This window comes from Mesoplodon mirus (assembly GCF_964341445.2).
Source record: "Mesoplodon mirus genome assembly, chromosome: 5".
NCBI lineage: Eukaryota > Metazoa > Chordata > Mammalia > Artiodactyla > Ziphiidae > Mesoplodon > Mesoplodon mirus.
The window spans coordinates 83,269,476-83,288,407 of NC_138980.1; the positions used below are offsets into that span (position 1 = coordinate 83,269,476).

General features: G+C 41.0%; 1 protein-coding gene across 2 annotated transcripts in view; it reads right to left on the bottom strand.

Annotated features, from left to right (window-relative positions):
• SNCAIP (synuclein alpha interacting protein) overlaps nt 1-17,418 on the bottom strand; it is a 74,976-nt gene extending 57,558 nt beyond the window's left edge. For both annotated transcript variants that reach the window (XM_082621701.1, XM_082621702.1), the window contains exons 1-2: nt 17,340-17,418; nt 2,979-3,051 (exon numbers count right to left, since the gene is read on the bottom strand). In XM_082621701.1, the coding sequence (XP_082477827.1) occupies nt 2,979-3,051; nt 17,340-17,399 (133 nt within the window). In that variant the 5' untranslated portion in view covers nt 17,400-17,418. The remainder of the gene's footprint in view (nt 1-2,978; nt 3,052-17,339) is intronic.
• Between the last annotated feature and the right edge of the window lie 1,514 nt (nt 17,419-18,932).

Sequence of the window (18,932 nt, forward strand, 5' to 3'; positions counted from 1 at the left end):
TGCGTCATGTCACCTCTTATCAATGCCTGGGAAAATCTGGTTTATGTCTTCATTTGCCTGCCTTTTGTCTGTCACCCCGCAGAATGTAAGTGCTGTTGAGAACAGGGCCTTGTCTACACCTTGCTTGTTACCCTGTCTTCAGTGCATAGGACAGAAAACACAAAAGTTATTTGAGGAATGAATAAATAAAAGAACAACTGTGTCCAAGAACATCTATCTAGTCAAAGACATGTTAGTACAGGTTGGGTGTTAACATCTGACAACCTACACAAAACAGAAAGTGCCTAACAAACTTTAGTAAGGTAAAGAGACACATCTTTATCTGGTGGAGTATGTTCTAAGTCACAGGAGGTTTAGGGAAAAGTTCCCCCAGAGGGTGCCCCATCCAGAAGAAGATGTGGACCCTTCTCAGAAGCCAATGTGTCTTCTGCCACCATCTGTTCGAAAAGACTACCATAAAGATGGAAATTGTGCAAGTGCTCCTGGAGCGAACTCCTCCTAGGTTGTTGAAACAGGAAAGACTAAGGGGATGTGTTGGGGGTGGAGGGTTATTTCCACAACTGCATGCCCATGAAACTAACTGAGATTGTCTCAATTCTTTCAGAAATGGAGGGTGAAAACTTTACTATGTTGAGATTTCTTTGAAAGCAGCTCATAGATAATTCTACAGCGGTGCTTTGGAGAGATTGATTTTTCATGGGTTTCTTTTTCTAGGATCCCTCTTGCTCTATTAGAAAGTGGTTTACCAACCTCCAAATGGTCCGTCGAATTGGAGGTGTACATGTGATTCCATTAAAGAGGCCTGAGTCTTTCCCTCATATATCCATTTCCTGTCAGGTCTAATTATTGGTGATTACCTTGAGCACTGGATATTTGCTCTGGGTGAGTTTAAAGGCTTCTGAACTTGAAATTGGCATCCTTCTCAACCACAGAAGAAATGTCTAACATCACCTACTGTGGAAGTGACTACAAGTCACAAGACCTGGAGAAAATGGAATAAACCAGCCCCAGGAAACTTCTTTTTAAAAGCTTCGGTTAATTCACTTAACTTGGTAAGCAAGAGAAGCTATTTAACAGAGAAAAGAAATTTTCTACTTCATCAGTGAGGGAAAATGCTAGCTTTTAAAGTTTTAAAAGGAAAATATCTTAAAATTAAATTACTATCCCTAAGTCTAGCTATATGACAGTATATGTAATGGATAAGACAACAGACTCCAGAGGCAAACTTCCTGGGGTTTGGATCCCAGCTCTGTAACGTAACTGCTGTGTGACTCTGGGCGAGATAATTTACTTCTCTGCTCTGTGCCTCAGTTTGCCCATCTATATAATATAAACATCTTAATAGTACAATACTTAGCTCACAAGGATTTTAGGATTAATTGAGTTAATACGAGTAAAGGGCTTAGAGCAATACCTAGCCAGTAAGCGCTACTGAAGTGTTTGCTGTTACGTCTCCTCTCTTGCCCCATCTCCAATTTAAAAAAAAAAAAGGAGAAAGAAAATCTTGTATCTACAAAGTACCTTCGGATACATCACCTAATTTTGATTCTAACGGTAGCCTGGCAACATTGGCAGAACAAGTTTCTTTTTTATTTTATAGATAATGAGTCACAGGCTCAGGGTCGTATAACCGATAGATGTCTGAATGCTGACTCAGACGGAGGTCTTCGGACTCTGAGGCCGGGGGCCCGTCCACCTTGTCTGCTGCCCTTGTCACTGATCACAGAAGTTTAACTTTGAACCTGGTGATGCCTTTTAAGGAGGCACATCCTGATAAGCCTTACGGCCAAAGCCTCTGTTAACCCCATAGATACTTGAGTGCATTTGAAATAAGAAAAATGTTTTTTAAATGGAGGTAAATGAAAACTTTTATTTGACCTTCAAACTATCTTCTGTGATGTTTCTGACCCAAACATTGAATCATTACTTTCACTCATACAAAAAAAAAAAAAAAACACACAGATAAACAAACCTAGATAGATTAATTATTTTCCCCATCTCATCTAAACAAAATGTTGAAAGAAAACAAACGGCCCAAGAGAAAAGTACATTAGCTTTGCACAGTCCTTTCAGTTCGAAAGGCCTAGGGTTCTAGCAGCTGCATAGGTAAGGCCGATCTATTTATTTTCAAACACAATACACATAATTCTAGGGTTATCTTAAGTCTTCCATCATCCGTGGTTCTCAGGATTCTAGTTACTATCAGAGGTCCAGCTTTGGCAAGGTTAATGGTGATGCCTTAGAGTAATTACTTGGAAAAATAATAAACATCATTTCACAGTTTAATGCTATGGTATCATTCCCATCAATATCCTTTTTATTTTCATTTTTGCCCATCACAGAGAGAAAAGCAGAGAGGTTTAATTTGATTTACAGGGGGAAAAACAACCCTGAATGTACTTTTTTTGTCAAGGGTCGGGGGTGTGCAGGGAGAAAAGGTCAGCCAGCTGGTTTTCATCTACACGCCATAATTCTCTGTTTAGTTTACACTATTAAACTCCAAAGCTTTGCTTTAATCTTAACTGTTACAGTATGTCTTACTGCAGATTCTATCATGTCACATCCCTGATAGGGTTTCAGACTTTGGCAAAGCACCATCCCCCAAGCTGGTCCTTGCCATATGGGTAGTAAATGCATCCAACATTTTTTCATTGGCGCCTGCATCATTATGTTTTGTCACCAATGGTTTCTCGGGTTTGCAGTAAATTGCTGCGTATACTGTGGTTTGGAGCTGCCGCGATGATTGCCTACATTTATTTGTAAACAGCTGAGTCCTCATTAGGGCCTCCCTGTCCGGTTAGTCTTTGGAGGATGACCTAACATCTGTTTGTTGAGGGTCGGGGGTAAGTGGAGAAGCCATAAAAGAAAAAGAAAACAGAAAGCAGGAGCAACCAATGTGAGGGGGAAGGGATGCCAGGAGGAGTCCCCCCGCACTCTAAAAGGCAGGATAAGGAGAAGAGGTGGGGAGCAAAACTTACCTGATCTGTCTTCATTTTGCGAATCACATCTTCGGCACAGTTCCGGGATGGTCTTGAGTGACGTGACTGAATACTGAATGGGAAGCCAGAGGAGGAAAAAGTGTAAAGTAGCAATTTAGAATAAGAGCATTACATTCACTCAATTGGCCAGAAAATCAAAACACAAGAAGTGATACTTGAGTACAACATATATCTCTAGAAAGTCTATCTAATTTTACCCTAAATGGGCTGCTTGGTGATCTGGCAGCATCCCAGACTCTACCTATAAGCATGTAAGTAGATGCAGATTAAAAAGAGGGCTGGATAGTCCTTTAACAAATAAGGTGGGGTGTATCCAGCAGACATTCTATCTCTTCTGCTACTTGTAGAAGATGGAAGGATTTTCTGTCCTTGACACTTTCCACAAGATGGCCATAATATTTGCATTCTGAATCCTAAGAGTGAATCTATGTGCGGGAAAAAAAAAAAAAAAAAAAAAGCCAAGAGGAGGAGCACCCAGCTTCCTGCAGCATCCAGGGCAGCCAGGAGCTATATCTCCTGGACTACAGAAATGTCCCTAATGTTGCTACTTGCCACAAATTTTACTGTCATCTCCATGGGAAATACCAGGATAATGCTATGAAAAGTGAGAAGAGCATTGTTCTGTGTTTGAAAGCTCATCTGTTTCATGGATAGATTAGTCTGAATTGAAAGAAACAACCTTGTAGGCTCAGTCCCAGCACCAACTCAGGGGCCGGCTATCAGGATAACAAATTACAAATTATGACATAAAGGGGCATAAAATCAACAGAGCGACAACAAATGTAAAATCAATAGCTATGATGTATGGGGACGAAGTTTGATCCCAATCAAGCTTTCTTTGGAGAAGGGTGTTTTAAAACAAAATAAATAGGATGAACTCTGTCTTTAATCAAAGGCCAAGTCAGGTCCTGTCTTCAATCATACGTTAACTCACAAAATACAGCTTTCTAAAAATAGTTTGCTCTGTACTTTTATGAAACAATGCTCTTATGTAAATGAGCATGGATTCTGAATGACTTCACTGTTACAAAACTGGAAGGGGGATTGAGAAAAAACATTTAATCTAAAAGAAAAATGATCATGGGAAACTCATTAGGATTATTCTAGCATTACAAGTGAGGAATGTGTAATTAGGACACATTTGTCAATACGAAGGCGCTTTAGTTAGCTTGATGTTGACAGATGAAGCGAAGTGTCTACATTGAGACAGTCCCACATGTCCCACCCCCGTGCTTTCCACACAGCATCAGGACAGCAAGACAGAGGGAGGCGCAGTTGGAGCTACTGTCAGTTCGCCAATTGCACATCACAAACAAATTAAATTTCCAGTACTTCCAAGTGAAAAATGAAATCTCAGATGACTAATTAGAGAAATTACTCTTACCTGTCTGATGCAATAACATCCTGTTTATGTCAGCCATTCCTCAGAGACTACAGGTGCTTTAGCAAAACCCATTCACATACTCGAGGGTGGGAGGACTGCCTCTTAAGCCAAAAATGAACTCCAAGGATTTTATTCCCCTTTTATATTATGCTCTTTGGGAGTGGGGGGCGGGTAACATAGGTATAGAAGGCATTTTTCTTGTTCCTAATAAGTTACCTTATGTTTCTGGCCAAGTACAAACTCTCTGAGGAAATCTGGTAGCTTCTTGAGACCAGCTGGTACAGGTTAAATAATTACACAGTTTGTAATTCAATTAAAATTGGGCCTTTTGTTTTGGTTGCCATGTGCCCCATGAAAGCACCCTTTGGCAAAGTCTTGCCCTCATTCCCTTTTTTTTTTTTTCCTTTTCTTCCAAGGCAAAATTTTAGAAAGAGGAAATTTCAGATTGATTGTGCTTAAATATAGTTAATGATAAGTTCAATAAGTTGCTCAGTGGGCTTTAATGATATGTATTTAACTAAACCAGGTATGCTGCTATCTGCATTTCCAGCCACATGCATCCTAACTGTCACCTCCCACCCCAAAGTCAGACATGTCACAATCTACAATTTATTAGCTTCATCTTCAGCTCCTCCAATGTGACCTCAAAGGTCCACAGTATGGGGCTTCCCTGGTGGTGCAGTGTGGTTGAGAGTCCATCTGCTGATGCGGGGGACACGGGTTCGTGCCCCGGTCCGGGAAGGTCCCACATGCCGCGGAGCGGCTGGGCCTGTGAGCAATGGCCGCTGAGCCTGCGCGTCAGGAGCCCGTGCTCCGCAACGGGAAAAGCCAAAACAGTGAGGGGCCCGCATACCGCAAAAAAAAAAAAGGTCCACAGTATGCAATCACTTTTAATTTGATGAGGTTTAAATTTGAACAACCCAGGCTGCCTGGTTGGTGTAGGGACTGAGCTCCAGGCAGAGACTAGCCTGGCTGAGCCCCATCCGCTGCCTCAACCTGCATCACACCTGACAGCTCTACCTCTTGATCCATGGTCACACAGAAAGCCACTTTTGTGCGGGCATTCATGTTAGTAATTTGGGAATAATGCCATTGAAGAAAAAGTCAGGTGCTGCTCCTGGTCAGGGAAATAAAAAATATAATAATCTAAGAAAAAGATGATGTGTAGGCCAGAAAATCAAAGTTTTGGATAACTGTAAGGGTATGTGGAATGTCAAATTCAGCAATGACTCCAGTCTACACTGTGAACAAATCTACCATTCTTTACAAGGACACACAAGAAAAAAAATCAATTTGTAGATTTCTTTCAGCAAGTACATTGCTCTTTGCATAGAAGATAAAGCTTAAGGGAGTGCTGTATAGATGGTTAAGTTGTGATATGAATCGATACAGTGGAAACACACAATTCACAAAACGAACACGCAAAAAAATTTTCATATCTGCAAATCTGGGAATAAGCAAATGACCCAGGAAGTCTCTTTCACAAGTGCATTGTGATACCATCTGGGAGCTGAAAGGGAAGACTTCCCAGGCTTTCATCCCAGTTCACAGGACAGATGGCCTTTTATAAGGAGCTGTTAGGTCGCCAGCCCACTGACTGCGTTCTCAGGACAATGGCCAGCTCCCAGGGTAGCAACTACTGTTATTTTCACCCTAACAGAACCAAAGACCCACGAACCTTCCCTGTCTCTTGATCCCAACCCAAGCCTTTATATTCTGTTCCCTTGATTCCTATTATCCTTGGGTGATAAGAGAGGAGAGGGGCTTGCAGATGGCTGAGAAGTACTATATTTCCTACCTCTATGTTGCTGTCTAATTTATTCTTTTTCTGAACATCTTTCAGTGGAAACGCCCTTTTTGATCCAAACTTCTTTTCCACTCCTCCATCATGCCTCAAGAAAAGCCCCTGCCAAAGGTTGAAGAGTTGTCTCCGCTTCTTCAATGTCCCTGTGCACTCAAAGCTCAGTTCCCCTTCAGTTCCTTTACTCCGGGGGCCTCCTTGCCTGCAATGCCTTCCTCCGGCCAGGCAAATGCCACTGCTCTGCAAGGCCAGCTTGAGTTCTGCACTTTCCGTGAAACCCTGGCTGATTGCTTCAGCCCTTACTGACCTCTTCTTTTTTTTTTAATTAATTAATTAAATTTTTTGATTGAAATATAGTTGATTTACAATGTTGTGTTAATTACTGCTTACAGCAAAGTGACTCAGTTATACACACACACACACATTCTTTTTCATATCCCTTTTTTTTTTTAAGAGAAAAGAAATTTATTCCCTCACAATTCTGGAGGCTAGAACTCCAAAGTCAAAGTGTCTGTAGGGCCATTCTCCCTCTGAGGGCACTAGGGAAGAAGGTTTCCTTGCCTCTTCTAGCTTTGGGTGGTTGTCAGCAATCCTTGGTTTTCCTTGACTTGTAGACACACCAGTCCAATCTATGCCTCTATCATCACATGGCATTTTCCCTGGGTATCTGTGTCTAAATTTTCCTCTTTTTTTTTTAAATTGGAGTATAGTTGCTTACAATGTTGTGTTAGTTTTTGCTGTGTAGCAAAGTGAATCGCCACACATATACATATATCCCCTCTTCCTTGGATTTCCTTCCCATTTAGGTCACCACAGAGCATTGAGTAGAGTTCCCTGTGCTATCATATTCTTTTCCATTATGGTTTATCACAGGATACTGAATACAGTTCCCTGTGCTGTACAGTAGGACCTTGTTGTTTATCCATTCTCTATACACCAGTTTGCATCTGCTAACCCCAAACTCCCACTCCCTCCCTCTCCCACCCCCCATCCCCTTGGCAACCACCAGTCTGTTCCCTAGGTCCATGATTCTGTTTCTGTTTCATAGATAGGTTCATTTGTGTCACATTTTAGATGGATGCAACTAGAGATTATCATGCTAAGTGAAGTAAATCAGAAAGAGAAAGACTGTTTTCTGCCCTTGATAAAGAAGCACCTTGCCTTGTGAAAGACAAGGCAAGGTGTTGCCCCCTTGGGCTGTGCTGTTGTTCCCTTGGGCTGTGCTGGCTCCCACAAATGCCTAATGGAAAGGATGATGTCCTTGACTTGTACATATGCATGGCACACAATGACTTATTAACTATTCGACTGAAATACTAAGCTGTACACACATCTGATTAATCCCTGGGCATAATATTATAGACGGTCAAAGGAGTTCTTTCATATTTAGGTCGTAAGTGGCAATTTCTTCCACGCTTCCATACTTGCTCTAAAATTAATTAGCTTTCTAAAATGCAAATTTGACTAGGGTGCTTCTCTATTTCAGATCTTTCAGTGGCTCTGCACTGCCTGTAGGAGAAAGGCCACATGCCTTAGCACGGCACGTGCAGCCCTCCACGAGCTCAGACATCTCTCCCCATGGTCTTCTTCTTCTTTTTTTTTTGAATCTGCTGTTCTTCATCTATTTAAAAATCTTTATCCAAGTATAATGGATAAACTTTAAAGAAACTTCACATAGTTAAAGTGTACAGTTTAATGTGTCAGCATAGTATACACCTATAAAATTATCACAATCAATATAATGAACCTATCTATCAATTCCAACAATTTCCTTGTGCTTCCTTGTAACTCCTCTTCTCTACTTCTCCATGACATTTTTCCATCCTCAGGCTACTTTAGTAACCGTAAATTTCTTGTGGCTCCCCCACTGTATCTTCTCTGAGTCTCCCGGATGGAACTTATCTCAGCTTCCAAAGTGTGGTGTCCAGACCAGTGGCATTAACACCATCTAAGCACTTTGTTAGGAATTCATATTCTTGGGCTCCATCCAAGAAACTTTAAGGGCAGGGCCCAGCAATCTGTGTTTTCACAAACCGTTCAGGTGATTCTGATGCATAGCGAAGTTCAAGAACCACTGCTCTTTAATTCTTTATCTTGGGCATATGTCCATTAAAGAATCCATCATGTGACATTTCATCTATATGTTTACATAATTTCTTTCTCTGCTTCCTGAGGGTGTGGACAATATTTTATTTACCAAAGAAACTAGGTACTTGTTGAACTGAATGAAATGAATTCTCCTATGTAGCCCATGATTTGGGTGGCAATAAAAATACTAATAATGGTAGTACTTAATATTTATAAAGCACTCATCTTCTTAGAAAATTCCATAACTACCAGTCTAGCAATGTAATCACGTTATATTTAAAAGAATAAACAGTTCTCATATATTAACAGCATGAATGCTGGCTGATGCCTTAGCTTTTTGTATAAAGACAATGGATTTGGAGCCAGAAGCTCTGGATTTGAGTCCTACTTCTGACATTTATTAACTGTGTAGTTCTGGACAAATAAATCATTTCCTATCTTTGGGGCTCAGTTTCTTTATCTAGAAAACACAGATAATCATAAGAGATAATGCAAGCGAAGTCAATTTGCAAGCTGTAAAACGATGTTAAATGTTCTGGTCTCTTCTCTCTAACTCATTTTTCATGTGTGTTCCTCATCTTCGTGCCTCTCATGATTTGCAGCTCAGTATATCAAGATGTGAGAACTGATGAGGCAGGAAGAGGTGAGCCAGGTTCAGACTGGAAAGGAAAAAAGGAAGGACAGCCAGCCTGTCTCAGCACCTTATTTGGCCTCTTTGGTCTTTCCTCATCCAAGAGAACCCACGGCCAAGAACAGACATTGAAACTTAGCTTCACAAACTACACAGAGTTGCTATGACGTAAGACAGTCCTACACGTCCCAGCTTACATCAATGTTGTCACTCTGCCATGCAAAATAGTTTGAACATGCGTGGGATTCATAATAACAGACTGTGATTTCTACATTGGGCTTTGGGGATCTCTGACCACCCTACATACTATTCGGGACTGAAAAGCTTTGGCCCTTGCTCCTGAAAAGTGCAGCCAGTTGGGTGAATAAGCAGGCATTACTCAAATGGTCATGAGCCACAGAAAATGAAAGAACTAAAATCCCAACACCTTTTCAAGCTAGAGACTTTTAAACAACTAAGGTCGCATTAAGTTTCCAAAAGAAACAATTAGGCCAGTCATCCGAACAGCTATACTAAAATTCATTGTTTCTCACGTAGCTTTCCAAAATTCAAGCAGGTCTCTCCACAGTCACACAATAAAATGACAGAAATGTGTACACGCAAAGCTGGTAGTGAAAGCAAAGACACGCAGCTGAAGTGAGTTTTTCAGAGGCACAATACTCTCCTAAAATTGTGACCTCCTCTCCAATGGCCTGACCTCCCAATTCAGGAAGGGGTGTCCTGACTTCATGCCCTCCCTAACAGATCAGGCTCTGTTTTCCCTTCTCTGAGGATGTGGTACTCACAGGGCACGCCTTCATCACGCTAGCTCGCAGCTTGTGCTCAGATCTCCTCCTCTCCCATCTCAGACTCATGCTCTGCCATCGTCCCCTCTTCTTGTCTTCAGCTACTCTCTCAACTTCAGCTCTCTCCTCTGATCCCATAAAATTAAAGAAGCACCCCTGCCACCTGAAGACACGCTGCCTCCTCAGTTGGCCGTGGGTGGAGTTTCCTGCTCTTGGGTTCACAGCCATCTGTTTTGAAAGAACTGCCTTGGTTCTTGTCTCCACTTCCTCACCTCTGCATTCACTCTTCCAGCCACGACGACCCGCCATCTGTGCTATCACCACAGGCACTGCTCTTATTATGGCCACCAAAGAGTTTTAACTGGAAAATCCAGTGGCACTTTTCAAACCCTTCTCTTTCTAATGACCTACCTCCCACTCTGGACCACTTCCTTTCTTAAATTCTTTAAATCATCCCTCCCCCTCTTTTTAATCTCCCTTAGTTTTCCTCCTGTATCTTTGAAAACTCCTTTCCAGTCTCTTTTGTAGAAGCCTCTTTTTCCTCCCACCTCATAGGACATACATCTGCACAGTTCCTTCCTTGGAACATCCTTCCCTTTCCACATTCCATGTTTCACAGGTGACCTTATGGACTCCCACAGTCTCAACTGCCACCTCTACATAGTACAGATATTGGTGATCTACATGTTCATATAAGTATCCCAGTCTGATTTAAATATATTTCTTTCCACCATGCAGGCTCTATTAAAGAAAATTATTATGAATAATCCTCTTTTCAAATGAATTTGATTTTTGCTCTTCTTCCTTGTTTTTATCCTATGTTCTAAGAGGTACTTAAAAAATTAATAATCATCAAATTCTTTTATGCTAAAACATTGCTTGTGGTTGGTATTTGGGAACATTCAGTAATTCGTTCTGACCATATTAAGAGTATGCCAGGAATGACTCTGTTGTAATGCTAATATGTGTAGTCAGGCAAAAGATTAAGATCCACATTGGTGAAGGTGATGAGAGCACAGTGTTGAATGATCCTCACCTGCTGTGAGAAGTGGTCATGGATGGGAAAAGATGGGGGTGAATGAGGGTGGCCACAGGTGACCAAGGGACTGGGCAGAAGTCATTTTCAACACAGTGGTTATATACATGGATTCCAGAGCTAAACTGCACGTTATAGCCTGGCTTCACCATTTTCTAGCTAATTAAATTTAGTTAGTCCATCTCTGTCTATCATCAGTTTCTTCATCTGTAGACAGGTACTCATGGTATCTACATCAGAATGTGGCTGTGAAGATTTTGAGCTAATAATGTAAAACATCAGGAATAGTGTCTGATGCATAGTATGTGTTCAATAAATGTTAGTTACTATTATCATTTAATTAAAAAGTATCAAAAATGAGCATTTAGAAATGAAGCCAAAATAATGGTAACTATTGAGGCAAAAATTACAAATTACAAAAGACTTAGAAAAGAAAGTTATCTCACAGTAAGGCAGATGGCTGGCTTTACATCTTGTTTGACCTCAATGATTGCCTGGTTTTAATTGTGAGCCAATAATTAATCACTACCAAAATATAAAGACTGACTGTCAAGAATGGAGTTTGATATTGTGATTAAATGTAACCTACTGTTAAGTTAATCTGGCATTTCATAATATGCTCAATTGTTATCATAGGGTATTGTAAACTCTGTGAGAGCACAGAACAAGTCTGTGTCATTCACGCCAAGCCTAGAACCATGCCTGGTGCACTGTAAATGTTTATACAGGCCTGTTGAGTAGACTGACATAAAATCTAGTTGTCCATAAATGGTAAATAGTTTGCATAAATAACCTGCATAGTCAATCTAATAAATGCCATGACTATTGGGCAAGATGAGAACATTCAGGGCTACCTGCAGAGTGAGATAACAGCAAATTAAAAAATCTGGCAGCTGCTCATTCTTCTTGGAAATCACTCTATGCATAAGGTTGCTCTCTACCACCTCAGGTAGAGATATCAGTCAGGTCCAAGATTCGGAGTCTGAGGACCTGGGTTCTAGACCTGGACTCTAACAGTAGTTATGGGACATGAATTTACAATTCATTTTGCCTGGATTAAATTATTCCTAATTCCTTTCCTGGCAGGTATTAAGAAAATGGTTCGAATATAATATTCGAACAAGTGTGAGGTTTTGGATAGTGGGGAGGCTGGAGAGGGGACCAATGAGAGGTAATTGAGACTTGAATACAAGATATTGCAAAAAGAATACTGAAAAACGTTGGGTCATTTTGAAAAGCTGATGAAACTAGATCCTACTGAGAAGCACTAAGAAAAGTTTAAATATAAGTAAGTTTAAAGTAAGCACGGTGATGGCTTGGAAGGGCAGGGCTGATTGACGGGGACAGCCAAGAAGGGATGGAGGCAATCAGAGGCCACCTAAACGTCTTGGTCACATTCTAGGAAGCAAAGAGGAAAGGATAATAGGATCTTAGACCGATCCCTTGCTAGAGAGGAGGGGCAAGCCAGGTTCTCTGCACCTTGAATATCTTTCTAGTCTTTTTCACACCTAAAACTGGAACAAAAGCTGTATTCTTTACCCTCCCTAACTCAGCGCCTAAGTCCACGTGATAAGCCCTACACACTCTTTCTCAAGGTCTCCCACTGCTGTGAAGCAGCTCTTGGTCAGAATGTAATGAAATCTGGGAAGTGTTAGTGGAATGACTTGAGCAAAAGGTAGTGCACACAAAACAGAGGGGGTCAGGTATTTTAGTGCAAGTGATGCCCAGTCTGTGGGATGGGAAAATGTAACTCACTGAGAGTGAGATTTATTTGCTGTAAGAATTTATTTTTCTACCAGTGATTTAAGCACCTTAGGAAAATGAATCCACATAAGTCTGTGCTATTACTCTGGGTTGCAAGGGCTTGGGTCAAAAGGGATAATAAAGTGGAAGGACACTTATTTATCTTGATCTCATTTGATTTGCACAAAACATAGGCTATGCAATTTCTAAAAATGTCAACTTTCACCAAAGCTGCAGTCATGGTGACACAGAAAGGCAACAAAATTTCCTGTGCTGAGGAATACAGCATTGCACTTAATTCTATTTATGTGTGTGTGCACATATGTGTGTGTGTCTATTTACCTGTACATGTTTATATGTACATGTAGGTATTTGTATACAGATGCGCATATACATATACATGTATTTGTGTCTGTATATAAATATTTGTGTGTTTACATATATATAAATTTTCATATCTTCTCCATAAAATCCAGGATGCTAGGTAGAGATGGATTATTATCATTTTACAGATGGAAAAGTTGAGGAACAATAAAATTAAGAGACTTGCTTAAGTTCTCCTAGCTTGTTTTCATTTTATTTATTTACACTATATACCAACTCCCTTACTTCCAAAAAGCACTTTGCAATTGTTTCAATGACAGTTGGGGATAGTGATGGGTGAGATGACTGGTCCAGAGATGATTCTACTCAACCAAGTTGATCAGAAGAGAAAGAGTAACACAGTCAAACAGTTCTGTATTGAAATCCTGGCCCGGCCACTTATCTACTTGTAACCTTGTGAAAGTCAGACTCTCTCTCTAAGCCTCATTTTTTCATTGGCCAAACAGGGGATAAAAATAGGGCTTGCCTCGCAGACTTGATGTGAGGCTTAAACAGGACCAGTGTTTAAAGAGTTCAGTCGGTGCATGGCATGGCCAACATTTGATGGCTCACGAGTGGAGCGCTGCAGTGGATCTGTGGTTTGGCCTCTGCTTTATTCAGTCCTGTGTATAATCCTATTTTTGAGGACAGCAAATTGGTCTCTCTTCATAAAATAAATACATCATGGGGGACACTTCCCTGGTGGCACAGTGGTTAAGAATCCGCCTGCCAATGCAGGGGACACGGGTTCGAGCCTTGGTCCGGGAAGATCCCACATGCCGCAGAGCAATTAAGCCCATGCACCACTACTACTGAGCCTGTGCTCTAGACTCCGCGAGCCACAACTACTGAAGCCCGTGTGCCTAGAGCCCACGCTCCACAACGGAGAGTAGCCCCTGCTTGCTGCGAGAAAGCTTGCGGGCTTTCTCTAGTTAGTGCAGCAATGAAGATCCAACGCAGCCAAAAATAAATATAAATAAATAAATAAATTAGAAAAAAATACATCATATCTACTAAGAACCCGATGGTAAAATAATATTCCAGAGCATTTCTCTTTTTTAAGACAGAGAGATCTGGCTTCCATAGGAATAAAGAAGGAAATCTGTAAACACATTTGCAGTGACAGAAAAGCCCAACATTGAACTCGTATGTTTATGTGTGTCGTCATCTCTCCTACACTGATCCTCAGTTATTGCACAATGTTCTGCCCTTTTAGATGGCAGGGTTACAAGAATGTATAGTTTAAACTCTGCATTTTGCAAAAGATGAGCATTATTTTTGAGTCTGGGAAACTTCAAAATAATTTGATTGCCTTCTGTGTTTTGTTTCATTAGGTAAAGGCAAAGAAACAGTTCTAGCTGTTTTTCTGTACCAATATACAGCTTGTGTTTAAATTAAAACAAGAGCCAGGCTCACAACCAGAGGGGAAAATCATGAAACAGAAACCCTGTAATATGTAAAAGGGCTATGGCTGGAGAGTAAGAAGAGAAGTTTTAAACTCGGGCATCTTTTTTGTAAACATCTTTTTCAAATGTATTGTGCATTTTCCTTCCCCCTCCTGCCACTACACCAGGAAAGAAGCTTCAGGGCTGTCAGAAAAGGAGGTTTACAGAATCCTAACAACACAGGCATGTTTATGGGAGACTACATTTCTTGTCATGCCAGTGAATTAGCAAACTGAACACATCATGGCGTGGTTTTCTTTTTTTTTCCCCCGTGTTAGCATTTGAATTGTCTCCGTTTAGCCCCTAAAGCAGTTGTAAATTTATTGTTCCTAGGTTACCTAAACAGGCTGAGACCTATCATTTCAATATTTTAGAGGTTATCCTTACTGCTTTTCCCATGAAGACATTATATAGAGCAATATGATTCTGACACATTTAAGGTGTTGAACCTGGATGAGATGGAACTATTATAAAATAATCTACCATGTTACAGAGGTTGCCAGGTAAAGTAGAGTTTCTTTAGTTTTAAGTGGATTAAAATAGACCAGGATTGCTCATCCTCAGTACTGCCCACATTTTAGGCCAGATAATTCTTCGCTGTAGGGGATTTTCTTGGGCATTGCAGGATGTTGAGATCCATCCTTGCTCTCTACCCACCAGATGCCAGGAATACCTCCCCAGGTATGACAATGAAAAATGTCTCCAGGTATTGCTAAATGTTCCCCAGGGGCGATGGGTAAAGCCGACCCAAGTACTGGGGCTAAAAGTTGATATTCCAAAGACAGTGCTTCTAAGCAGGTGGGTGAGCCCGGACAAGTTATGTAACATCTCCACACCGCAGTTTCCTCATCTGTAAAAGGAAGATAATAATATTCCCTACTTCACAGATTGTTGGGAGGATTAAATAAGATAATGCCTATCCCCTGGGAAGTGCTCAGTGTTAACCATTATCATTATTTTAACAATTCTAAGCAATTTCATTTTTTTTCCTTCCTGATTTCAGTTTAAATGCAGGTTAAAGATACAAACAATAGGAATCTATTTAAAGGGGGGAAGTTTGAGTGCAGTTACACAATTACAGATGGAGATCTTTACTTATGTTTGAGTGGTCAGGTTATAGAAGCTCAACTATTGCATAATTTTGAATCCCAATTTGCTAAACAGCTTCAGTTATTGTTTAACATATTTTATTATCTTGCAAGTGGAGATTCCTAATTCATCTAAATTAAGGGCTGCTGCCAGATGATTCTTCTGTAAATATAACTGCTCTATTGTGTTTTTTGAAAGTCTTGACGTGATGCCTGGTCTTTTCCCTGGAGTTCTTCACCATTGGTCATATAAATATTATTGTAGTATTCATTGAAATAATAACAAAAGCTACCATTTTTAAGAGCAACTTACTGTGTGCCAAGATAAGTGCTTTCCATATATTATTATTTCACTCAATCCTCAAAACAATCTTAAAAATGAGGTGGGTATCTCAGAGAGATGAAGTTACTGTGTTCCAGCCAGCAAAGGTCAGAACGAGGCTGGAGCCCGGACTGGTGCCTTCAAAGCCTATGCTCTTAAAATGCAACTTCATTATCAAGGCTCAGAGAGCTACCCTGAATTGATAATCATAACATATGCCCCTTTCTGAAACACATTCCACCCTATCCCCGCCTCTCACATCATCATTCACTTTTCTTGCTTTTCCCCAGCCAGCTCAAAATAGCTGGAGGGGAGTGGTTATAAAAGAACCATGCTATGATCCACATTTAAGTCAAGCACAGTGATTTAAAAAGGGAGGGAGGGAGGGAGGGAGGGAGAGAGAGAGCGAGAGAGAGAGAGAGAGAGAGAGAGAGAGAGAGAGAGAGAGAGTGAGAGTGAGAGAGAGAGAGAGAGAGAGAGAGAGACCACTCATTTCACATTAGTCTTAATGACACTTCACATTAGCCTTAATGAGGACTAGTAAAAGCTGTCTGGAAGCTGAAGGAGGGAAAGGCTGAATTCACAAATAGGGAAAGGTAGGAAGATTCATCCATTAAACAGGTGATTCTTCAAACGCATCCCAGGAATCCAATTCTTGCATAGAGTATGCATATTTTACTTCAAGGTAAGGAGTAAATTAGAAGAATAACACTGCTGTCAGAGGTGCCTTAAAGCTTATATTTTTGAGACAATTGCCAGTGGTGACCAAAAACTGAGAAATCAATGGAAAGTAAGGTCAGAAAGTGTACCCTTGGAGGTCCTGGGGAGAAAAGTTACATAGCTAGTTCAGAAACAGCAACCTTCTCATCACAGTCTTGAGAGTCAGCGCAATTGGGCTAGGGTTTGAGAGGCGAGTAGGTTTGCTGGTTGGCCTTTGGCAGAAGAGATCACGTGGCCCAGGGTAAGTCACAAGCAGCTCTGAGCAAAGGGCAGGCAGACCATCCACTCAGCTGCCAGGAGTTAGGCTGGAGGCAGCAGGAAGTCTGTGAGTGTTGTGGGAACTAAGAAGCTCATCAGCCCACAGCATTACAGTATTAAGCAGGGCCTCAGTGGTCAGCCCGTCCTGTCCTTTATCAACACGTGACTCTTCCTCAGTATTCCCAACAAGTGTTTTGAAAGCTCCAGTGACTGGAAGCTCTTATTGTTCATCAATTAATAACTTGGCCATCCTTCAGTCTGTGTCCTTGTGAATGCTACAGCATGCTGGCTGTGGCACAGCCAGTCACATAAAGGAGATGAACATCGATGGGGTTAATTTTGTACCTAAGTAAATTTATGAAGGTGTCTACCATATGCAGGCACTTTATAAATGTACTCAATGAATAATTTTGACAACAATGAAACAGATTAGGAAGGGGAAGCCCAGTGAGGTTAAATGTCTTTCTCACCCAAGCTCACACAAAATTAAGTGGGATTCACTCTTGGTCCAGGAGGCCCCCGAGCCACACTTTGTCTGCCACGGCAGGATTTTTGCTGTCAATTTCTAAACGTGGTTGGAAGAGTTTAGGATATACAGACTACAAACAGAGAAAGGAGCCCATACAGATGAAGGCAGAATCTCCTGAAAGCATTGCTTGCACGTAGCAGTACTTACAGAGATGTCATCACTGAAGTCAATTTCATCCAAATCAAGGTATTCAGGGGCTTCCATCATTCTTCTCTGCACATTTTGAGTAAGGTCAAATCCTTATAAAGTCCTGGACCCGACAGAAGCACAAAAGAAAAGCAAAACGGTTAGCTGTTTTATAACCAAAAATCACATTTATATTTAGACAAACAAAGTGAGAAAAGTCACTGGGTGCAAGGGCTGCCTTTGAGCACACTTCCTCCCTTTGAATGTCCCCAGCTTGGCTCTCCAGAAGCAGTAAGCACAGCTCCTCCAGGCTCCCTCGGAGGCTCCCTAGGGAGCAGCCATGGTCCTTCGCTGTATTGCATTTGTGCCTGTGTGTCTTTGCCAGAGCAGTAACTCAGGTCAGATTCTCCCCTTGTGATCAATATTAAGATCGACCCAGCCCACATCTACCACTACACCTTGGGTGAACGCAGGGGCTTCGAGGATGGGGAGCAAACCTTGAAATCTTAGGACAACCATATTCAAATGTTTATGTGGGCATATCTTTGGATCCTGGGCATGGAGTAATGAATACTGGATCTCCACGGTAATAACACAAGGACGAGGCAGATACTAACTTACCAACAATAATGGATATTTCAGAATTTGTAGTACAACCTCCAGTTCACCCCCTCAAAAAAAGGATCTAAGTAGAGATTTAAACCACAAAGTTATTGCATCACCCCCTGCTTCTAACAGCTTTGCCTGCCGATGCCAGAGTGACCCGACACAGGCGCCAGAATGTCCTCAGTCAGCACTTGCCTTGGGGCTGCCTGTGGCAGTTCTTTAAATCTGTCAAGGAAGATATATCACCTCCCAGTTCATTTTCCCATCACTTATCCTCATCACCATTGGCAGTGGCAGTGGTACCTACAGATGTCAGGAACAGAAATATAGATCTCCTGGCAGTGCCTTGGGGTGCAGTTATCTTCCGCAGGGTAAACTCTCAGATATCGAAAAAGATTCCATTTCCCGTAACTTGTCTTTCTTATTATAAAAACTGTCTTATGTACTCAGACTTGAGTATCCGAAATAATTTATTTTTTTCTCTTTCGGATCTCTAATGAAGGGGTACCTTGCCAAGGAGGAAGGGGTACCTTGCCAAAGAGTAAGGAGTACATTCTTGGAAAGGGAAAATAAATCTAGGCTGATGAAAATGAGCTTATCGATATAAGATCAAGAATGTAAAAATACCTAGTTTTTAAAAGGAAACTAACTCTGAAGGCACTGATTTCTCATTTTGAGGTTTTTAAAAAATTTACAAAAATAGCATAATTGCAGCAAAGGGGGAAAACCACTCTCCATTCCATACCTCAAACCCATGACTTGACTCAATCTTCAGTGCTTCCCTTCCCTTCCCACACGCATATACCATTTTTACATATTTTTAATTATAGTGGATATGGAGTTGATCTAAAAAAGAATTAGGATGCTACTACCATGTACAAATGTGATTATCCATTTAGAATAAATATTAAACGTTCTTCTGAAATCACAGTAAAGTTTAAAATAAAACCAATTTGTATTTGATACCTAAATTAAATTTTATTATTTATAGAAATATAAAAATCGGTT